This window comes from Thalassophryne amazonica, chromosome 2 (assembly GCF_902500255.1).
Source record: "Thalassophryne amazonica chromosome 2, fThaAma1.1, whole genome shotgun sequence".
Classification (NCBI taxonomy): Eukaryota; Metazoa; Chordata; class Actinopteri; order Batrachoidiformes; family Batrachoididae; genus Thalassophryne; species Thalassophryne amazonica.
The window spans coordinates 85,494,662-85,519,508 of NC_047104.1; the positions used below are offsets into that span (position 1 = coordinate 85,494,662).

Here is a 24,847-nt window from a genome sequence, read left to right on the forward strand (position 1 = left end):
CACATACACAGAGGCCACTTGGCTTTTAATATATAGGTGATTTACTGCCCCCTGCTGGAAGTTGTGTGAATGCAGAATTTAATAGTCAGTGTCCATTGTTCATTGTTGTTAGCTAATATCCCCAATTTCTCTAAAAATATGAGTCCTATCAACTTTCCATTTTCACAGCATTCATCCTTGACCCAAAGTACATAAGCATACCAAATGGCAAATGTCACCTCTCCCCAGTTTCTCTGTGATCGAAGCCATACACACGCACGCACACAGACATGCATGCACTTAGCCATGCGGCCACTTGGCTATTAATATATAGATACTGGTCAAAATAATTTGAGAAACACTGTGTTCCTCTAATTGTTTTGAGCAGTATATATGAAGCCTGTCATGTTTGGTTGAAAATATACTTTGTGTTTTTGTGAGGTTTGTGGTTGGCTGAAGTCCAGTTATTGGACCCGCTGACACACTGATCAATGTAGTAGCCAATGAGATTGTTGGGTTCTTTGGGAGGTGCCCATTGGATGAGGACAGAGGTGTCTGTTTCTGTCGTAGCAACCACCTGACCGGGAGCTGATGGAACGCCTAAAGACGTCACACAAAAAATAATACAACAATGAAAACAACAAATACTAGTTTCAAGATGAAAAACTGACTGCATAATTGTTCAAGTATAAACCATTACTTTTTTGTTTCAAAATGAGAACATTTACATCTTGTTGTAAACTCAGATCCAAGAGGTGTTTTTCAGTTAAATAATCATAGAAATGCTTCATACAATCCTTCTGTCTTTGCTCAAATTTAATTAGGCTGTACGTTGATGAAATAAAAGGACAAAAGCAAACCTTTAAGTTCCTGTGTCTCAATAGGTTCACTCGGCTTAGAAGGTTCACTGGTTCCATGGATATTAGCAGAAAAAACTCTGAATATATACTGTTTTCCCTCTGCCAGGTCAAAAACAGCATAACGGGGTGATCGAATAGGAACCTGAGTACTGACACGTTGCCAAGCAGCACTATCGACCAGGCACTGAAGGAACAAAAACATAGGAAATTATACTTGGATAGTTAATTAATATGACTCTTTTCATGATGTACCAATCTGCGATATTACCCCAGCTTATGGAAATTGTGGTCATTTATGTGGTAGAAGGCACTTCAGTACTACTTCAGCTTTGGGGTTGACAAAACCCAAAACATTTAGTTACCTTTTCTATGTAGTACCACATGGGAGCTTTGCCGGAGTATGCTGGTGCTTTCCAGCTCAGAACAATATATGTCCTGTCTGTTTCTGAAGCGTAAATTCCCGATGGAGCTCCTGGGGGCTTTCCATCAGCTATAAACACAAAAAAAGATAAATAAATACACTTACAAAAGTGCACATGTATTCACATAAATCTTGACAAATGCATTTAAGCAAACTACTTTTTTAAAAATAAACAGATAATTAAAAATATAGTTTTAAAAAATAACGGTTCCAATGACAACTAAGCAAAAATATAGTTACAACTAAAACATTGTCTTATCAGCCATTTTCACCATTGCACTATTTAATTATTTGTCTCTTTGTGTCACTTGCTGAGACCAATTCAGCTTAATACCCTACACAAAATACCTGACCTTGACCTTTTAATCATTTTACTGTCATACCCACTTGAGGATACATGTAAAAGAGGTGATTGAAAAGTTTTGAGCCTGACCCAGGAAAAAACTAGGGCATGGTTCTCCATATTTTTCATTCTGAGAAAGCAACATTTCTCTTCAGAATGTGTGAAATTTTGACTCACGGGGTGCAATGCTGTAGACACAATATTTCACTGGAGTAGGGGTATGTCACATTAGCAAAATGGACAAACCTGGTGGACCCACTGTGATTCGGTATCTCATGAAAAAGAGAATGTCTTTGAAGGAGATCCATGAGGACATGGTAATGATATTAGGGGAGGATGTCCCATCTTATGCCACAGTAAAACACTGGGTAGCCAAATTCAAGAGGGTCACAACAAGTGTCAAAGATGAAGCAAGATCAGGAAGACCCCGAATTTCCACCTCATCAACTGATATGATCCTGAAGATCCATGATATGGTCACGGACAGAAGAGTAAGTGAACGTGACATAGCCAATACTGCAGGCATTTCCCAGGAGAGAGTTCATTCAGTACTGAAGGAATAACTGGGAATGATAAAACTTTCAGTCCCAAGGCTACTCCCGACCAATCACAAATGCACAAAGTTCCACATGTCCAGGGAGAATCTTTGGCTTTCTGAGGCATATCCGGATAACTTCATGCGACAATTTGTGACCACCGACAAAACCTGTGTCTATCACTTCAAACCAGAGTCCAAACAACAGCCAAAGCAATGGAAATGTGGGTTCTCCCCAACCCCTGTGTTTTGGGATGCTGAGGGCATCATAATGGTGGACAATCTCCAGAAGGGACAGACCATCAATGGGGCCTATTATACTTCTCTTTTGTGACAACTGTGAGAGAAAAATAAAGCAGAAGTGGCATGGAATGTTCTAACGAGGTGTTCTGTTTCACCAGGACAATGCTCCGGTCCACGCATCGGTCATAGCATTGGCTGTCATTCATGAATGTGACTTTGAACTTGTTCCTCACCCACCTTGTTCCCCTGATTTAGCTCCTTTGGACTTCTATCTGTTTCCAAACATGAAAAGGCATCTTGCCAGAACTCATTATAATCTTGATAATGATGTCATATCTGCAGTGCATGACTTCCTTGAGCTTCAGTATGAGATAACTGATATTATAGGATTAGTCCCCAAAGCTAAAACCTCCACTGGGGTTCCTTTATGTGTCCACATCACCATCCAATGGCAGCTGTTCCTATGTGCCTGGCTTGTTTTCTGTGAGGTTCTCAGCAGTGTAGTATAATACTATTCCTTTCCAACGTGCACCAAAGATTGACAAGACAAAAGGGAACTGGTATCAGCCTGCAAGAAGTAATTAATTCTATCCATAATGACAGCAGCTATCAAATTAGTAGGTCATGCATTGTAACCCAATTTAATAACATTTTGCTCAATCAAAGTATAAACTGTTCTAAAAACAGATCAGTATTGTGAGCTGAATACATTTTATATTTTTCTTATTTTTGAATCTTGCTAGCAGCTATGTTAACAAGCTTGCTATCTTGACTCAGTAGCTTATCTATGCTCCCAGTGTCTGTGAGAGAAACATGAATTTGAGGTCACTTAAAATAAGTAATCCATATCAAGATGATGTTGTTTATTTCAACTTTACTTTATTCATACAGCCATATTCCAGCTTCCTTTCTGTTGAATTCCCTTTAGAGACACCTAGTGTGTGTGCTTTTCTCCACTAACAATGTGATAAATTCCCTCAAGTGTTGAATTATTTTTGTATATTGAAGACCATACAGCAGAGCTGTGAAAAAAAAAAAAAAAAACCCTCTTTGACGAGAGCCTGCAATAGCCCATGTGAATAGAGAACTGGGGAGTATCTTTTTCATGTTTCCATTATTTCTCATGTAGAGCTGGGGAATCACAGGACCCTGGAAACCGAGGATCCTGGGATCAAAGGCCCTGGAAACATGGGACATGGGGAACAGTGGACCTTGAAAACAACTCTTCATGCTCCTTTACTGATAATATTAAGATAAAAAATCCAGTAATTTCAGAAAATTCCTCTATATAAATATTTATAGTGTAAACATGAGCCTGCACTCAACAAATTATTACAGGCATTTAGTTCACAAACTGTGTGCATGCTTTGTAAACTTTTTCATGCATCATGTCCATACTCTCTCTCTCTCTCTCTCTCTCTCTCTCTCTATATATATATATATATATATGTATATATATATATATATATATATATATATATATATATATATATATATATATATATATATATATATATATATATATATATATATATATATATACGTATATATATATATATATATAGTGTGTGTGTGTGTGTGTGTGTGTGTGTGTGTGTGTGTGTGTGTGTTTTATGTTACAGCCTTATTTCAAAATGGAGCAAATTAATTTTTCCTCAAAATTCTACTCACAACACCCCATAATGACATAAAAAAAGTTTTTTTTTTTTTTTTTGGAAATTTATTAAAAATCAAAAACTAAGAAATCACATGTAAGTAAGTATTCACACCCTTTGCTCAATACTTTGTTGATGCACCTTCAGCAGCAGTTACAGCCTAAAGTCTTCTTGAATATGATGCCACAAGCTTGGTGCACCTATCTTAAGACAGTCTGCCCATTCCTCTTTGCAGCACCTCTCAAGCGCCATCAAGTAGGATGAGGAGCATCAGTGCACAGCCATTTTCAGATGTCTCCAGAGTTATTCAATCAGATTTAGGTCTGGGCTCTGCCTGGGCCACTCAAGGACATTCACAGATTGTCCTGAAACCACTCCTTTGATATCTTGGCTGTGTGCTTAGGGTCACCATCCTACTGAAAGATGAACCCTCACCTCAGTCTGAAGTCAAGAGTGCTTTGGAGCAGGTTTTCATCCAGGATGTCTCTGTACATTGCTGCATTCATCTTTCCCTCAACCTGACTGGTCCCCCAGTTCCTGCTGCTGAAATACACCCACAGAATGATGCTGCCATCTGAGAGTCCTTCAGGTGCCTTTTGGCAAATGCCAGGTGGGCTGCCATGTGCCTTTTACTGAGGAGTATCTTCTGCCTGGCCACTCTGCCATTCAGCCTGATTGGTGGATTCCTGCAGAGATGGTTGTTGTGCTATTGGAAGGTTCTCCTCCCTGCACAGAGGAATGCTGGAGCTCTGACAGAGTGACCATCTGGTTCTTGGTCACCTCGCTGACTAAGGCCCAAAATTTCCTGTATATTGGTTTTGTCAATTGTGTCAGTAGCATGGCCCAAGCAGAGGGTCACCCATTTAAGTCTGGTCTGCTTGAGGTTTCTTCCTGAAATCATCGGAGGGAGTTTTTCCCTTAGCACTGTTGCCTGTGTGCTTGCTCTAGTGTTTGGTAAGGTTAGACCTTACTTGTGTGAAGCGCCTTGAGGCAACTTTGTTGTGATTTGGCACTATAAAAATGAAATGAAATTAAAATAAGGCCCCTTTCCCTTGATTGCTCAGTTTAGACGTGCGGCCAGCTCCAGCAAGAGTCCTGGTGGATACGAACTTCTTCCATTTATAGATGATGCAGGCTACTGTGCTCATTGGGACCTTCAAAGTACCATAAATGTTTCTTCACCCATATTTGTGCCTCAAGATGATCCTGTCTCGGAGGTCTACAGATTGGCCAGACAAAAGGACAGAGCTGGAAAGGATGTAAAGCATTTGGTGTGAGCTTAACTAAAGTGATGGTTAAATTTGTTTTATAACTCATTTGTATATGCTTACTATATATTTTAATCACAATCTCAAACAGTTGACCAATTCACTTTTATATATCCATTTATAAATGCTTATCAATGCGTTAGTAAACTTAAAAATACTATTATAAAGCCTTTACAAGCTGTTAGTAAAGTATTTGGTGTGATGGTTAAATTTGCATTATAACTCATATGTAGATCTTATTTATATGCGTTAAGCAGAGTCACCAACAGTTGACCAATTCCCTTTTATATATCCATTCATAAATACTTATCAATGCATATTTTGTTTTGAGGAATTGGTACGGTGGTATTAGACAAGGAGTGCGGGCAGGGTTTACCTTTTAGAATAAATAGTTGTGTGCCTTAAGGGCACCAAAATCTGAAAAGTTTGGTGCCCCTCAGAAAAGTTCGGTACCAAACCTACCGCTACGCAGCATAGCGGCAAAGCAACTAGGGGGGTCTGGAGGCATACCCCCCACAAAATTTTGATATAAAAGGATGCAAATTGTGCATTCTGGTGATATCTGGGGCAGATCTGGGGTGAAACTATGGAAGAACAAAAAACGAAAGCGATCCGCACAGCCAGTTAGCTCCCAAACAAGCCTTTAATAACACACCAAAGGTGACGTTTCGGGCCTCGCCCTTCATCAGACAGGATGAAATTATGGAAGGGAATTTTTGTGTTTTTGGAGTAATATTTTCTGAAATTTCGAAATTTTCTAACCTTGTCAGAAGCTGAGATGACCCCATGCCAATATGCACAGGCAGACTGGCATGGGGTCATCTCAGCTGCTGATGTTTTATTAAACATCCAGCCCATTAACAATCATGGCTGCCATGAGTGTTGATTACACTTGTTGTGATTACAGAAAATCTATTAGCAGTCATCATGGTCATCTGCCATTCTCTGCAGCACTTCAAGGTGTTCTTCCTCAGAATCAGAATTAAGCTCAGAATCTAAGGCAGCTCTTCCCTCAAAAACTCTGTCATAATTGTGTTTATAAACCAGTCACCATTTGCTTTTATTATACATCTGTGTAGTTAATAAATAAAATAATCTTCACGGATGATTTGCTTGCACGCGCACGTAGCAAAATGGCTGTCTTGAAATGTCCAGCTGACTCTCCGCTGGCTGCTGTTCGCTCTTCCCTCAAAAACGCTCCATTTGATCTGTGTATAATAAAATGCGGCATTACAAACAGAGGAGAAGAACATTTTTTGATGACGTTTTGTGTATGTGTCGGTCTCAGAAAGTCAAATTCTGCGCAAATTTTGTCCAAATGTGATAGATTTCTGTACAGTTATGAAATAAAAAAGGTGGATTCCAGTCGGGAATGCAAGTCTAAAGAGTTGTGTGCCCGCCCTCAAAGTAGGGTGCCACGGGTTCCCGGGTAACCGCTAAAATCGAACCGAGTGCGGGTTCATTCATCATAAAAGGTTAAAGTGATGTTCAGTTAGGAGGTGGTGTCGATTTGTGAGTAATTGCGTCACCATTAGTTGCTAACTGATAGGTACTATTTGCAGTAGAAAAGGATGCGCCTGGAACCAAACTGAGTAGAGCTGAGTAGAGTAGAGCTGAGTAGTGCTGGAGCTTTGTAGTAGAAAAGCGCCTTAAATGTGGGTTCAGAACGGGTTGCCATTAACCGCTAAGCAATAGCGGCTAATCGGCTAACTGGTATTAAATAACTATGTCCAACGATATAAATTCACATTGCTCAAGCAGATAGCCTCTTGGACGGAAACAAAGTGTCCGCTTGATGATTTTCAACCTTAGAATACGTTAAGCAGTTAGATTTGGTATGATAACAGTTAGCCAATGCAGCTTTAGCCTAGCGTTTGCTAACACTTACGTGCATAACCGATTAACCATCGTTTTCGGTGAAGATCCGCTGAAAGTGTGTGTGAAAACTCCAGTGATTAAGCAACATTAGTCCATACGGGCAGAAAAATAGTTAAAACCAATTTTCATTTTAATCTTTCTCCTCGGACGCACATCAATAACGAGAACAGAAACAGGAACAGTCGTAGGACATCTTCCAAGCCATTTTAATTTGCTGAACAATTGTGTGACCTGCTGCCATCTCTCGGCGATATAGTATCATCTGCAACCATTTGTGGGCTGCCCCCATGAGCTGACCTCAGATGAAGCGGAAGAAAATGGATGGATGGATGGATGGATGGATGGATGGATGGATGGATGGATGGATGGATGGATGGATGGATGGATGGATGGATGGATGGATGGATGGATCTGATATGTGTTTGGCTTGGGACTCCGACGAGGACGGTTGCATCTCCTCCACTCTCCCTTATCTCTGCTTTAACCTTCAAGTCCCTACTTCACCAGACTGTGAATTCCTCAAATTATATTGGATACTACTATTGGATTAACCATGGAATTCATCAGCTGGTCTCTGAATGCTATTAACACCATCACCACCAGGTCAGGACCGCGGGATCCTACCTGCCCAGATGGAACGTATCCTGCGGGCTATGTTCTCGACTCCTGGGGGTCGTGGCGTGTTGTATGCTTTGTGCCTTTCTCTGTTGAGGATGTCAAGGATTTATTCATATTTGGCCTTATGGTATCAGGGCTGGTACTTTCTGGCTTATGTGCTGCCGTGATCTACCAGAAAATTGGCAAGACGGCGGCATCAGAAACCATGACCCCTCGCTTGTCTGTCATGATTAACGAGGTGGGCAAGGCAGGGCATTCTCAGACTGCAATGACTCTTGAACTCAGACGCAAATTGGATGACATCTTGGAGCAGATGCGTGCCTTGCAGATGAATCAATTCAATCAATCAATTTTATTTATATAGCGCCAAATCACAACAAACAGTTGCCCCAAGGCGCTTTATATTGTAAGGCAAGGCCATACAATAATTACGTAAAAACCCCAACGGTCAAAACGACCCCCTGTGAGCAAGCACTTGGCGACAGTGGGAAGGAAAAACTCCCTTTTAACAGGAAGAAACCTCCAGCAGAACCAGGCTCAGGGAGGGGCAGTCGCCTGCTGGGACTGGTTGGGGCTGAGGGAGAGAACCAGGAAAAAGACATGCTGTGGAGGGGAGCAGAGATCAATCACTAATGATTAAATGCAGAGTGGTGCATACAGAGCAAAAAGAGAAAGAAACACTCAGTGCATCATGGGAACCCCCCAGCAGTCTAAGTCTATAGCAGCATAACTAAGGGATGGTTCAGGGTCACCTGATCCAGCCCTAACTATAAGCTTTAGCAAAAAGGAAAGTTTTAAGCCTAATCTTAAAAGTAGAGAGGGTGTCTGTCTCCCTGATCTGAATTGGGAGCTGGTTCCACAGGAGAGGAGCCTGAAAGCTGAAGGCTCTGCCTCCCATTCTACTCTTACAAACCCTAGGAACTACAAGTAAGCCTGCAGTCTGAGAGCGAAGCGCTCTATTGGGGTGATATGGTACTATGAGGTCCCTAAGATAAGATGGGACCTGATTATTCAAAACCTTATAAGTAAGAAGAAGAATTTTAAATTCTATTCTAGAATTAACAGGAAGCCAATGAAGAGAGGCCAATATGGGTGAGATATGCTCTCTCCTTCTAGTCCCCGTTAGTACTCTAGCTGCAGCATTTTGAATTAACTGAAGGCTTTTCAGGGAACTTTTAGGACAACCTGATAATAATCAATCAATCAATCAATCAATTTTTTTTATATAGCGCCAACTCACAACAAACAGTTGCCCCAAGGCGCTTTATATTGTAAGGCAAGGCCATACAATAATTATGTAAAACCCCAACGGTCAAAACGACCCCCTGTGAGCAAGCACTTGGCTACAGTGGGAAGGAAAAACTCCCTTTTAACAGGAAGAAACCTCCAGCAGAACCAGGCTCAGGGAGGGGCAGTCGCCTGCTGGGACTGGTTGGGGCTGAGTCCAGCCTAGAGGAAATAAATGCATGAATTAGTTTTTCAGCATCACTCTGAGACAAGACCTTTCTAATTTTAGAGATATTGCGTAAATGCAAAAAAGCAGTCCTACATATTTGTTTAATATGCGCTTTGAATGACATATCCTGATCAAAAATGACTCCAAGATTGATAGATGAAGATGAATGATTTCGGAGGCCGGGGAATATTCTTAATTTAAATTGGGAATATTCTAAATTCATAATTGGGATTTGGTTGTTCAAGTGAAGCTGTAAAAAGTGTTTTTCACTGCTCAAACCACAACACAGCAGGCTTATTCAGCCTGAAGGACAAATTGCCCTGCTGTTTTCCTCCAGAGGAATGTCTTTGGCCTTGGTGAACATTCGGCTGTTTTCTTAACTCACAAAGACAATAAACTGAACTGACTGAAGCATGCTCCACTCCCTCTCCCCACCCCCCTCCTACCCCCATCACACACCCCCTATTCCAGCTTCTGCTCACGTCATCCCTTCCCTTCAGCAGGGGTGGCGCAGTTTACCTGCAGCTGGTCCCCGTTCCCCCCAAGCTAGCAGCGGCACGACTCCAGTTGCAGCGGCTACCACACACTCACATCGCCTCAATTTGGAAAACGGACTGTTTCAAGTTTAGTGCACATAAACAATGTCAAATGCACTGTATATGTGTTGTCTTAATGCTGATGTGTGCCATTATTACGGTAAACAAGTAATTGTGTATTAATTGCTGTTTGTCTGTGGAAATGTGAGTGTGGACGTAATCTCATTGTTGTTGCACTTGTAAGACAATGACAATAAATCTCGTCAATCCATCCATGCATGCATCCAAATAATGTTCTTTTGGAAAGAAACCTAACGCCAAGTGGATGGAGCTTATGACCATGTGCTCTCTCTTCCTCTTTTTCCTCCTCTTCCGACAACCTCTTATGCACTTCATGTGCTCTCTTCTCTCTTTTTTGGACTCTGGTCCACCCTAACCTTGTGGCTTTTGTTCATTGTTTCATTATTTCTTTTTGTTCCATAACTTTTGTTGCTTGACGCACCAGTTTTTTAATAACTTTTAAGGCATGACTCAAGTTCTCTGCAAACAACTTCCTTGCAGAGTTTTTTCAAATTAAGAGTGAATTTGTGAGTCTCTAAGTCAGGGGTCACCAACCGTGTTCCTGGAGGGCACCTGTCATGTATGTTTTCCACATCTACCGAAACAAGTCACACCTGATTTTTTAAAAGTGGTGTTTTCCAACTCTTGATTGGCTGAGCACACCTGATAGTGTTAATTGTCTGGGAGTGGAAAAGATAGAGTTAGAAAACATGCAGGATAGGTGCCCTCCAGGAACAGGGTTGGAGACCCCTGCTCTAAATTCTTAATTTTTTTTTTTTCACTCAATGCCAAAACTGTTTTTGTTAACCTTAATTTTCCTTCACAACTTTCTTTACCAAGCCTTAAACTTCAAATTGATCTTCAAACTGGTCTTCCAAATGTTTTGAAGCCACCAGAACATTTTTGAGAACAAACACCTAAACCTTCATCCTTGGATCAGTCTGAACCAACTTCTATGGACAGACAGAACCATTGTTTGGTCTTGCTGGCAAAACGAGCCAGATCTGCAGCCTGTAGTCACCTGGGAATGCCCCTGGGAATGGGGGAGAAGTCATGCTGGTTATCTTTCCTGATATGGACTGGGTAATGTGTTAGGAATGAAAGGATACCACATCATTTGATGGAAATGAAAACTGTCAACCTACAGACGGCTGAATTCAAAGACACCCTGAAAATCAAAGCAAAACAATAAGGCAACAGGCTTGCCCATTTTGCCAAACATTTCATTGCAGCAACTCAAAATGGTACTCTGGTACACATCTGGACCAGGGCATCACTTAGCTCCTGGACAGTCTGAGATGCAACCTGCGGCATCAGATGGACTAAAACATAATGCCCTAGAGGTGCTCTATTCAATTTAGGTCAGGCGAGCGTGGGGGGGGGGGGCAGTTAATGTTATCAATTCCTTCATTCTCCAGGAATTGCCTGTATTTGGCCACATTAGGCCAGGCATTCTTGTGCACCAGGAGGAACCCAGGACACACTTCACCAGCATATGGTCTGACAATGGGTCCAAGAATTTCATCCCAATGCCAAATGGCAGGTAGTGTACCGTTGTCTAGCCTGTAGAGGTCTGTGTGTCCTTGCAGGAAGATGCCTCCCCGGACAATCACTGACCCACCACCCAACCGATCATACATATATTTATTAGATGGAAATCCTGCTCATAACTGAATTGAGTTCATCCATTGAGTCATTTTTTTAAGTGTGTGTATATTTATATGAACACAAATTCAGTTTATGTAAAGAAATCTTAAATCAATAAAAATGCCTTATGTGGTCATTGCTCACATTTCTTGTGTATATACTAAAACATAAATGCAATTCATATATATCATTAAACACTTACCTTCAACTTCATCATAGTATGACACAACATCCAGTTTTCCTCCAAGTTTTTTGGCTACAGAAAAATGAAATATCATTTTGTAGTAGATAATAAAAGTTAACTAAATTAAACTACTTTCTTAAAGACATTCCAACGACAGACATAGATAAATGTAGTTAACAGTGCTTCAAATCAATGCAATAACAATATACAAGTGCGCTTATAAATGGTACTAGAACATAGTTTGCGGCTTTATAATCAATGACAGTGCCATGAATACATCTTAAAAGTCCATATAAAGTCCTATATTATATAATTCTCTTAAAAAATCTTCAACAATAGGACATATTTCTCTTGTAAAAAGTTTCTAACCTACCATGAAGCCTCTCAAACTCAGTCGGGTCCAGTGCAGCAATTGGCTCTGACATACGTGATGGTTTACTGATTCCGTGGGAGTTGACAGCTCTGACTCTGAAGTAATAGGAGTGTCCTTCAAACAGTCCAGATACTGGGTATTTACAAATCTTTATTGGGTGGTCATTGCATTGGCTCCAGTTTTCTGTGCCAACCTCACATCTAAAAATAAAAATCAAAAGACAAAAAAAAGAGAATATAAGGAAAATAAAGCAGGGAAATTGATGTTAGGTTAGTTTATTTTAAATCTAATTTTAAATAACTTGAGGTATTTCAAGTTTTATTTGAAAAGATTGGGGGGAAAGACTATACCATCCAAGATATTCTAGTTACAATTACCAAAATTCACCAGCCAACACCTGAAAAAGTCAACTCAATTAGATGATTGTCGTAATAAATATTGATCTATTCATCACGTTTTTTATACAGTTTAATATTGAAAAGTAATTTTGTTGTAGGAAAAACAACATATTTCTTTGTAGGAAAATGCCCTCCAAATGTTAGGAAAGTGAAATGAGAAAGTTACCTAACGTTAGAAATTCTTAAAACAGCTTAGAATCAACTCTACCATGGTTGGTTTAACAAGCAAACTATGGCAACATTAAAGGATGCAGACATAAGATACATATTTTAAATGTATGTTTGTTTATGGTTTTGTCATACTTGTCCACAAAGTATCCCAGGATTGGACCCTCAGTGGTGGTATTAGGTGGTTTCCATGACACAATTACATAATCTCTGTTGGCATCATGGATATTGATGTCCATTGGAGCACCAGGGGCAGAAGGGACTGGTGGAGGACCATCTAACAAGAAGTGTTATGGTAAGATTGTATTATCATGCTGTAATTACAAAAGCATTCCATGCATATTTTAATGATTTCACAAAAGAAATAAGTTAAGTCAATGAAGAATGCAACACAAACAAACATATATCTTGCATCTCTGTATATTCATTGTCCCAGTAACAGTGATTTGTTAAACTGGAGGTCATGGGCCACTGGTACTCCATCCTCCACCTATTTGTCACATTTTACCTGCAACAGAGACAAATGCACTGTGTTCTGCAGTGCCTCCTCTTGTCACCATGCGTAATGTGTACAGGCCCTCATCATCTTTATAGAGTTGAGGAAGTGTCAAGGTGGTGACTCCTCTGCCAGTCTCAATCTTCACCCATTTTGAATCAAACAGCCGAATGTCTGGAAGGGAGAAATTGTAACAACATGGTGAAATTAATATCACATTATTCTTTAAACATCTTCATCTGATCTTTGGGGTGTGTCTGTATCATATATCCATCCAACTGTGGTGAGAGTCAACATCAGGCTTCAGTTTTAACAATGACAATTAGTGCTTAAGTTTATACTGTAAGTCAGGAATATTTTTTTTTCTTTTTTAGCTGAACTGTTAGAGCTACAACCCCAATTCCAAAGAAGTTGAGGAGCTGTGTAAAATGTAAATAAAAACAGAATACAATGAATTGCAAATCCTCTTCAACCTACAGTGGGGTAAAAAAGTATTTAGTCAGCCCCTGATTGTACAAGTTCTCCTACTTAGAAAGATGAGAGAGGTCTGTAATTTTCATCATAGGTACACTTCAGCTATGAGAGACAAAATGTGAAAAGAAAATCCAGGAAATCACATTATAGGATTTTTAAAGAATTTATTTGTAAATTATGGTGGAAAATAAGTATTTGGTCACCCACAAACAAGAAAGATTTCTGGCTCTCACAGACCTGTAACTTCTTCTTTAAGAAGCTCTTCTGACCTCCACCTGTTACCTGTATTAATGGCACCTGTTGGAACTCATTATCTGTATAAAAGACACCTATCCATAGCCTCAAACAGTCAGACTCCAAACTCAACCATGGCCAAGACCAAAAAGCTGTCAAAGGACACCAGGAAATAAAACTGTAAATGTGCACCAGGCTGGGAAGAGTGAATCTACAATAGTCAAGCTGGTTGGTGTGAATAAATCAACTGTGGGAGCAATTGTAAGAAAATGGAAGACATACAAAACCATTGATAATCTCCCTCGATCTGGGGCTCCATGCAAGATGTCATCCCGTGGGGTCAAAATGATCATGAGAACGGTGAGCAAAAATCCCAGAACCACACAGAGGTACCCGATGAATGACCTGCAGAGAGCTGGGACCAAAGTAACAGGCTACACACTACACAGAGAGGGACTCAAATCCTGCAGTGCCAGGCGTTTTCCCCTGCTTAAGCCAGTACATGTCCAGGCCTGTCTGAAGTTTGCCAGAGAGCATATGGATGATCCAAAAGAGGATTGGGAGAATATCATGTGGTCAGATGAAACCAAAATAGAACTCGTCGTGTTTGGAGGAAGAAGTTGCATTCCAAGAACACCATACCTACTGTGAAGCATAGGGGCAGAATCATCATGCTTTGGGGCTATTTTTCTGCAAAGGGGACAGGACAACTGATCCGTGTTAAGGGAAGAATGAACGGGGCCATGTATCGTGAGATTTTAAGCCAAAACCTCCTGCCATCAGTGAGAGCATTGAAGATGCAATGTGGCTGGGTCTTCCAGCATGACAATGATCCCAAACACACCGCTCGGGCAACAAAGGAGTGGCTCCATAAAAAGCATTTCAAGGTCCTGGAGTGGCCAGTCTCCAGACCTCTCCAGTCTCCAGACCTCAACCCCATAGAAAATTTGGGGAGGAAGTTGAAAGTCCATGTTGCCCAACGACAGCCCCAAAACATCATGCTCTAGAAGAGATCTGCATGGAGGAATGGGCCAAAATACCAGCTACAGTGTGTGCAAACCTGGTGAAGACTTACAGGAAATGATTGACCTCTGTCATTGCCAACAAAGATATGTTACAAAGCATTGAGTTGAACTTTTGTTGTTGACCAAATACTTATTTTCCACCATAATTTACAAATACATTCTTTAAAAATCCTACAATATTCCTGGATTTTTTTTTTTTGTCATTTTGTCTCTCATAGTTGAAGTGTACCTATGATGAAAATCTCTCATCTTTCTCAGTAGGAGAACTTGAACAATTAGGGACTGACAAAATACTTTTTTGCCCCACTGTATATTCAATTGAATACACCACAAAGACAAGATATTTAATGTTCAAACTGATAAACTTTATTGTTTTTGTGCAAATATTTGCTCATTTTGAAATGGAAGCCTGCAACATGTTTCAAAAAAGCTGTAACAGTGGTATGTTTACCACTGTTTTACATCACCTTTCCTTCCAACAACACTCAGTAAGTGGTTGGGAACTGAGCACACTAATTGTTGAAGCTTTGTAGGTGGAACTCTTTCCCATTCTTGCTTGATGCACGACTTCAGTTGACTTCAGGTCTCCATTGTTGCATTTTGCGCTTCACAATGTGCCACACATTTTCAATGGGCGACAGGTCTGGACAGCAGGCAGGCCAGTCTAGTGCCCGCACTCTTTTACTATGAAGCCACGCTGTTCTAACACATGCAGAATGTGGCTTGGCATTGTCTTGCTGAAATAAGCAGGAATGTCCCTGAAAAAGACATTGCTTGAATGGCAGCATGTGTTGCTCCAAAACCTGGATGTCCCTTTCAGCATTGATGGTGCCATCACAGATGTGTAAGATGCCCATGCCATGGGCACAAACACACCCCCCATACCATCACAGATGATGGCTTTTGAACTTTGCGCTGGTAACAATCTGGGTGGTATTTTTCCTCTTTTGTCCGGAGGACACGACATCCATGATTTCCAAAAACAGTTTGAAATGTGGACTCATCAGACAACAGCACACTTTTCCACTTTGCGTCTGTCCATTTCAAATCAACTCGGGCCCAGAGAAGGCGGCGACGTTTCTGGATGTTGTTGATGTATGGCTTTCGCTTTGCATGGTAGAGCTTTATCTTGCACTTGTAGCTGTAGCGGCGAACTGTGTTAACTGACAATGGTTTTTGGAAGTGTTCCTGAGCCCACGCGGTAAGATCCTTTACACATTGATGTCAGTTTTTAATACAGTGCCGCCTGAGGGAACAAAGGTCACGGGCATTCAGTGTTGGTTTGCGGCCTTGCTGCTTACGTGTAGGAAGTTCTCCAGATTCTCTGAATCTTCTGATTATATTATGGACTGGAGATGATGGAATCCCTAAATTCCTTGCAATTGAACGTTGAGAAACATTGTTCTTAAACTGTTGGAGTATTTCTTCACGCAGTTGTTCACAGAGTGGTGATCCTCACCCCATCTTTGCTTAGGGTGAGGATCACCACCTTTTGGCTATAAAAGGAGCCTTTTGGGGATGCTCCTTTTATACCTAATCATGACACTCACTTGTTTCCAGTTAGGTGTTCTTTGAGCATTCCTCAACTTTCCCAGTCTTTTGTTGCCACTGTCCCAACTTTTTAGAAATGTGTTGCAGGCATTCATTTCAAAATGAGCAAATATTTGCACAAAAACAAAAAAGTCTATCAGTTTGAACATTAAATTTCTTGTCTTTGTGCTGTATTCAATTGAATATAGGTTGAAGAGGATTTGCAAATCATTGTATTTTGTTTTTATTTACATTTCACACAACCTCCCAACTTCATTGGAGTTGGGGTTGTAGAAACATACAATATGCAATGTTTATAATTTATAAATTATTGATAGCACCTTACACTGGAAAAACATCCTATAGATCTATAATTTAAATACTTTTTAATAGCTATGGCTATGACTGTATTGTTGTATTTTACAAAAAAAGAGAAAAATGAAATGCAATAACCTTGTCATATAATGCTATTTTCAAATAATTACCATCTCTGTACCACTGTGCCTCAGGCTGCAGGTTGGCCAAGTTGGGATGAATGGTCATGGTAGCCCTCAGTGTGGCAGAGTCTCCCTCAGTAGCAAACACTGGGCCAAATGTCTCCACAAAACTGATGTGGATTTTTGTGTAATGGATTTCAGGAAGCATGGCAGCTGAGAGACACAGGGAGGAAAGAGAAAAAGGGAGGGGAAAAGACTGAATACTTTTAAAAAGGCATTTTATGTCCTGGGTTTTGGGCACTGTATTCAGATTTTCTATAAATTGTAACTATTATTTATCATGATTTCATAATTTCTTTCTTTTCTTTCTTCTTTCATGAAGACATGACAAATTAAAGGGGAAAATAAAATATGCATTCAAATATTCAGGTGTGCCCCACCACCACAATAATTTCTTTGGTGTGTTTAATATACTCTATTCTCTGAGGCTTTACTGAAGTGTTGCATCATTTGGTGTTTAGTGGCCTTGAGATAGATTGACATCCTCTCCAGGTTGTACACCACCCCTCACCCTATGACTGCTGGGATATGCTCCAGCCCCCTGTGACCTTTGATTGAAGTAAGTGAGTATAGAAAATGAATGACTGAATGAATTTGGGGTTTAGATAAAATCTGTGTTTAAAAAACAGAAAGGACTATTGTCACTGAGCTGCCCGAAATGGTCATTCAGCCTCAATACTTTCATTTGGCAAATTTGGTTTATAATTTCATAAAACATTTGAATTTTCAAGTTTCATTACAATTTTCATTTAAATCTGATGCTTACCTGTGAAAGGTAACCATGCATAAGGACAAGACTCATCCTCCTGTCTGTACCCTATGTAATGAAAAGCAAAACAAAAGTCAAATCATACAAATAGTAATAGAGAAGTAACGTTCAATTTAGCATTTACAATGCACAGTTACAGACTGAATGTGCTTTTTCTTTTTATTCATTTTTATTTTTATTATATTTATTTTTTATGGCTATTTGTGTGTGTTATTTACTAGTAAAATGTCAGATTTGTTTAATGCAAAAATGCTATTGTAATGCTATTGCCTTGGCCTTAGTAAAACAGTTGGAATGCATTTTACAAAACATTTTTTTCTGTATTTTTCTTGCATTTTTGTTCTGTATTAAGAATTGTCAGTTAAATAAAAAAATATTAGCTATGTGATGCAGCACAGTGGCTTAGTGGTTTGCACTGTTGCGTCACAGCAAGAAGGTTTGTTTTTTTTACCTTTATTTAACCAGGTTAGTCCAATTGAGATGGCAATATCTTTTACAAGGGAGACCTGCATAATTATAAAGTTTCTAATTTACCTAACCTGCAGGTCTTTGGATGTGGGAGGTTAGATAGATTGGACACTTTAAACTGTCCTAGAAGACAGACTGGTGTCCTACCCAAGGTGTACCCCACCTCACGCCCTATGGCTGCTGGGATAGGCTCCAGCACCCCTATGACTCTTTTTTGGAGTAAGCGGTATAGAAAATGGATGGATGATAGATATATGACATTGAGAGAAGATCAATGAGTTATGCAAATTTTGATATTTCAAGTCATTAGAACAACACATAACTATTTGCAGTTTATACATATCTGAAGTATTAAACCATGGAAAATCGTCACGTCCTGGTGGGACTGAATCAGTATTAGAATGAAGACTCAAACTCTCAAAGCCAAGGCATTGGTTCCTCAAGGTCAAAGCAAAGGCTTGCAACCTCAAGGCAGAGGTCATATTTAAAATACATGAATAAATAAAAATGGATCATACAAAGACAGAGGTTCACACAGCAACAGCTGAAGAATGTGGGCGTTTATATTAAAACTGCATATATTATGAAAGTAACTTAAAGAACAGCAGTTGTGTCTACTAAAAGTAGTAATCTGTATTGTACAGTTTGTTAGGTACCAAAACTGTGTTTTAAATGGGCAAAATTCCTTATGCTTTGAGAATGCCTTAAATTTTGATGAGATGCCCAATACTTTGAACCCTGAAAGCGAAGGCCAAGCCATCTAACAGCAAGGCCAAGGGGTGTTAGCCAAGGCCGAACATCAAGTCACTACAACACTGGACTGAATTATTTTTAAAATCATGTAAAATGTGATGTAAAAAAAAATCTTGGTAAAGTACTTACTCTTAACAATAATGGAAGCCTGACTGGAGACCTGCCCATGTAAGTTTCCTGCCACAACAGTGTACTGAGCTGTATCATCAATTGAACACCTTAAAAAAAATGTACTGATTAATATGGAAAATATGGCATTCATCAACAAGATGGCTACAGATTACAGTGAAACCACATGAAAATTCAGTAAGGTATATCTTATATATTATATTCCAATTCTAAGGTGGAACTATGCCAGTATACAAAGGTATATCTAAACATCTAAAAAGGAAGAGTAAAATAGGAGAATAGAAAAGAGTAGAGTAGAGCCACTTAGGTACCTGGTCTTGAGAACCAGGGATGGTATGATCTGATGAAAATACACACATAGCTCTTGCATAGGTTTCTATTTATGCTGATAGAGCAAGATGCCAGTGACCATATTCATTTGTTTTACATATGTACAGTGTAGTTGAAAGGGGTACGGTGTACATGTTTATTAGCAGTCTACTGTACATCTCAAAGCCTTCTTTCTTTATCCTCTGTCTTTTACTCTGTTACTATCAGCATCTCTCTTGCCTTGACACTGTGTCCAACTTTTCTGCAACTTCTTATTACATGAGTATCATCTGACTTGAAAACAACATAGTAATCTCTCAGGGTACTCTGTGTGTCCAAAGCAACTTTACACCAGTTTGTGGCTGAAAGAATAGTCTTTCAGGCTGAGTCTTAAGACACAGAGTATTTTTGTACAAGCGGTAATGGAGAGAATTTATCTGTTGGCTGAACTTTGAGAGACAGAATGAAGGCACTACAGTGGTTCCAAGCACAGAGTGATGACTGAAAGAATCCTGGTGGATCATGTAACACTGAGGTCAGCACTTGAACAGCTGCACTTCCTGGATGGAATGAGCAACCGCACATACGAGTATGGTTGTCCCGTGTCTGTAATCCTACAGTTTATTTCAATTTCAATTTATTTTCATTTAAAGTTGCATCAAGGTGCTTCACACAAGTAATAGTCCATGAGCCACTCATCAATTTTGACCAAATCGGTACCATTTAAGGGGAATAAACAACACTTTGAATCCAGCCTCAGTGTATCATGGCCTACACAAAAATGCATGATAGCCATCCCAGGGTGGTAGCTGTAGCCAGGTAGGGATCAATGAAGAATTACACAGAGGTCAAACTTTAAAAATGCTCCAATCATGCTGAACACTATATCACATTATTTGTCTGATCATAACAATTCCAAAAAGGTGTAGTTTGGACTATCTGTGATGGAATGGTCTGGAGTTATGGGGTAAAAACAGCAAAAATGGTGACAAAGGTAAATTTCAGTTTGTATAGGGGTCAAAAGTTAAAGTTGCTAAAATTCAGTAAAAAAAAAAAATGCAAATTATTGTTTGGGTTAATAGGGTTGTAATAAGGAATAGTTTGCACCATCTGTCATGCTTATTTATCATGTTACAGGGCAATATATGTCACATGTCATAGAATCCAATAGATGTTAAACTTGTTTGACCTTTACCTTGGAGACAAAACATTCAGTACAGTCAAAACTATTCCATTTATTAATCCTTTTATTTCAACCAATAATTTGCAACATTTTGTAATGAAATTGTAACTACTTTAACTTTTGACCTTGTACAAACTGAAACTAATCTTTGTTACCATTTTTGCTGTTTTTACCCCATAGCTCCAAAACATTCCATCACAGATAGTCCAAACTATACCTTTTTGGAATTGTTATTACCAGACACATAATGTGATATAGTTTTCAACATGATTGGAGCATTTTTAAAGTTTGACCTCTGTGTAATTCTTCACTGACCCCTACCTGGCTACAGCTACCACCATGGGATGGCTATCACACATTTTTGTTTAGGCCATGATACACTGAGGCTGGATTCAAAGTGTTGTTTATTCCCCTTAAGTGGTACCGAAAACCTGCTTGGCTCATGAACTATGTCTAACCTTACCAACCCCTAGAGCAAGCACACAGGCGACAGTGGTGAGGAAAAACTCCCTCAGATGATATTGAGGAAGAAACCTCAAGCAGACCAGACTCAAAGGGGCGACCCTCTGCTTGGGCCATGTTACAACTGACAAAACAATTTACAAAACAATGACAAAAAAATATACTATGCACATTTGACTTGCATTATTGGAATGACCTATTAGGACTCCACTGATGATGTATGTTGTAACAAGTACTTTAGTCATGCAGAATACCATTTAACATTTTGTTTAGGTCCATAATGTTTAATAAATAAGGAGTAATAAATAATTATTCTAACGATGGATATTTGTCAATATATTCCAAAAACAGTGGAACAAAGTCACTTATTTTTAAAGACACAATTTGCTAATCAAATGAGTAAGTTACATAACAGTTGGCAGCATCAGTTAAGAATGTTTAACTCTGTAGGAACCATGATTTGTTTCCTCTGAGCTCAGGTTTTAGAAACACTTGTTCTTGATGTTTCTTCTCTTGGGCTTTTTAAGAAGGGTTTAAAAACCGACATGGAGTGTTACATTATTGTCAGCTTACCAGCTTTACTAACGGGTATGTTGTGTGGGCCGCTGAAGAGGAGGTACTGCTGGCCCACCACCACCAGATGGCGCCCTGCTTGGAGTGCGGGCTTCAAGCACGAGAGGGCATCGGAGCCACTGGGAGTGACAGCTGTCACTTATCAGCACCAGCTGTCACTCATCCAACTCATCACCATAAAGGCCGGACTGCAACTCCACCTCCTTGCCGAGAAATCAGCTACCACTCGAGGTAACTTCTTCTGCGGTAATTATCTGTGACTAAACGTTGTTCTGTGTGCAGAGTTTTCCTGTGGCTACAGTCGGAAGCTGGATTGGCGGAAAGTGTGAGCGCGACGTGTTCGCGTCTCACTCCTTCCAGGGAAGTGACTGACAGGAGCTGCATGGGTGACTCTGTTTCTGGAGGTGGAGGTTCTCCCTCCCAGAGGAACTGATCAAGGGAAGATTACTGGGTGTGTCTTCACACACCCACCATTAACTGTTTCTGTTTCTGCCAGCAGTACCTGGTCTGACAGCTGGAGATGGTGGCCACCTGGGACTCGGGACGTGGCGGCTCCGGTGTTCTTCAGATCCGCTGACGGTGGAAGCCGTGTGGGATCCGGCTCTTCTCTGGACAGACGTCTTCTATCCTCGAGCCTGCCCACACGTCACCTTGTATATGATTGACTGTACTCCTCTATTGTTATTGTCTGTATTCCGTTGTGCAATTCACAACATTAAATTGTTACTTTTTGGCTTATCCATTGTCCGTTCATTAATGCCCCCTGTTGTGGGTCTGTGTCACTACACCTTCCCAACAGGGTAAGAGTTTGCTCACTCGTTGACTGCACTTTGGAAGCCTTAAGGACAAGTTGGAACATGTCCAGCTGTTAAACAATTTCTCATATACTCACTCCACTGAAAGCCATCAAAAGCCGCCTGGATTTTACAAATGGTTATCAACACGGAGGTGTTTTTCCTGCGCCGCCGCACCGCGCCGGCTGCGTCCAGACGCGCGGACCCGTCCGCATGTCTTTCATTAAAAAAATCTCCTTTAACAGTGGAATATCCGGATAAAATGCTGAAACCGACTTCTTCTGAAACTTCTCTGTTCTCTCACGACGTCTTGGATCAATAGAGCCTGAAATGTGGAGGTTTTCAGCTTGAAACAGGCTGACGACGGCGCCTGGGAGTGCTGCACGACGTCTCGCTCTGTGGGAAGTCCTTAAAGCAACAGTATCACCTCAAAATCTCTCATCAGCCGTTAAAATTTTCACCGAAAACCAGCTTAATTTTTCAAACCGTGTCCACTTCGATGTGTCTCACAGGTTTAGAAAAAATTTTGATCAAACAAAGCGCCAGTCTCTCAGCAACTTCTCAGACAAAGGAATTCCGACGAGGGGCTGGACGACTCCTCCCACAAGAAGTGCTCACAGGCGAATGACGTAACCGACAGGCGTGGAAAAACTCACGCATGCGCACGAGGGTTCAAGCATGTCTGACGTAAAAACATATGAATGAAATCCATATAGTTTTTGAAAAAAATAAAAAGGCCCTATACTTTATGGACAGCCCTCGTATTCAGTGTTACTCAGCAAAATGAACTATTTTTTTTATTAGCAGACTTAGGTTTATATGCACCTTCATTAAAAACTATGAAATGTAAAATTGAGTTTCAAAGTATTTAGTCATGGTGTATGCAAACTTGTGTCCGTAGCTGTGTGTATCTCCAAGACTGAAAAACAAAACAAAAACAAAAAAAAACAACAAAAAAACATGTCATACCAATGCCCTTCTAGGGGATTAAAGAAGGACGTTTCCACAGAATATTACGTTATTTCCTCAGAACCTCACAAGACCATAGTAAGTACCCAAAGGACATACTATAAATACAGTTGTCATCAACAAAGACTCAGTCATGGTGGCTAGCACAACAATCTCAAACCTTAGCAACTTTTATCATTTTTTACCCGAGGTCATTGGGTCTTGCTACGGCTTTCCGCCTGCCCGTCCATCTGTCTGTCTGTCTGTACTCAGCATAAGTCCAGTCTAGGGTCTTCAAATTCACAGGGAACATTCTTGGAACATGGACCTTGGACAAGTTCAAAGATGGCTAACCTTGACCTATTGTAAGAGGTCAAAAAGTCACATTCTCTTTGCTTTTTAATGCTATGAATCATGCAAATCTGCTTTTTTTGGGGGGGGGGGGGTGACAGCCAGTCAGAGTACAGAGGCATCGTGACATCACTGGCTAGTCTCTCCTTGGCTGCTAATTCAACATGGCAGAAACCGCTGCGAGAAATAAACACTTCGAAAACTGAAAACGTAACCTAATAACATCTCCGGAGTGATTTACAAGACATCTCGTGGACATCAGCGTGCAAGTGTATCACACACGGTTAAAGGTAACTTCCGGTCTTTTCAAAAGCTCATGTATGCACACACACAGGCCCCCCTGCAGACACCCTTAAAAGGTAAATGCCCATACAGCATTGCATTATATTTTTTAATGTAAAAGGATGAATTGTTTTGTTATGATAATAAAGATAATTAGCAATGATAGGTTTCAGTTTTCCAATGGCTCTGTGGCTTTTGGCTGCCTTCATTGGAAACATAACATTTTGAACAAATGTCCTTTGTGAGTCCTGCCACAATTCAACATTTCTTTGCAGTGTTATGAAATCACCATTGTTCATTGACAGTGTGTGGCTTCTGATTTTAGTACATTTCTGCCACCAAGTACCACCAGCTCGCATGACATGATGTGTACAACATCATGTCATTAGAAAGTGAAGTACAAACAAGGAGAACTCATTTGGCACGCACAATGCATTCCTTAACAGTGGTACACTGATTAATCAGGTAATTAATTTGGCCAATCAAATCCAGATTGAGATAATTGGCCTTAGCTGATGTCTGTGCTCATGAGGCTAATTACAAAAAAAGAAACAAGCTAAAGCTGGATGTAACATTACCTGAGAGAAAACAGTAAGACTTGAACACAGACTATGCAAACAGTATCACTAAATGTTCATTTAAGTAGAGGTAATGGTTGTTTTGTATCACAATACCACTGTGTGCATTATATTTTGGCCATCAGCCACCTTGTTCGAGAAAAAACAGCATCAGCACCAGTCATTGAAAAACCCCTATCAGCCAACCACTAATGCTTAAGTAATTTAGAAGGTGTGTTTGGACTTACTGTACCTGGGGATCTCCAATGAATGGATTCCTGCTATGGATTCAACCAAGTATCTTCCGGAGGACATGTTTAGGATCACACCATCTTTATACCTAAAGGAGTAAAAACACATGAAATCACCACAACAAGAAAGGAAGCAACAA

At 40.2% G+C, this 24,847-nt stretch overlaps 1 protein-coding gene across 1 annotated transcript in view; it reads right to left on the minus strand.

Annotated features, from left to right (window-relative positions):
- The window catches only part of myom2b (myomesin 2b), a 119,293-nt gene that overhangs the window by 68,169 nt on the left and 26,277 nt on the right, over nt 1–24,847 (minus strand). The window contains exons 5-15 of the mRNA XM_034188637.1: nt 24,710–24,796; nt 18,998–19,086; nt 17,645–17,695; nt 16,867–17,031; nt 13,131–13,292; nt 12,758–12,899; nt 12,057–12,256; nt 11,702–11,755; nt 1,202–1,329; nt 840–1,023; nt 405–579 (exon numbers count right to left, since the gene is read on the minus strand). Of these exons, the coding sequence (XP_034044528.1) occupies nt 405–579; nt 840–1,023; nt 1,202–1,329; nt 11,702–11,755; nt 12,057–12,256; nt 12,758–12,899; nt 13,131–13,292; nt 16,867–17,031; nt 17,645–17,695; nt 18,998–19,086; nt 24,710–24,796 (1,437 nt within the window). The remainder of the gene's footprint in view (nt 1–404; nt 580–839; nt 1,024–1,201; nt 1,330–11,701; nt 11,756–12,056; nt 12,257–12,757; nt 12,900–13,130; nt 13,293–16,866; nt 17,032–17,644; nt 17,696–18,997; nt 19,087–24,709; nt 24,797–24,847) is intronic.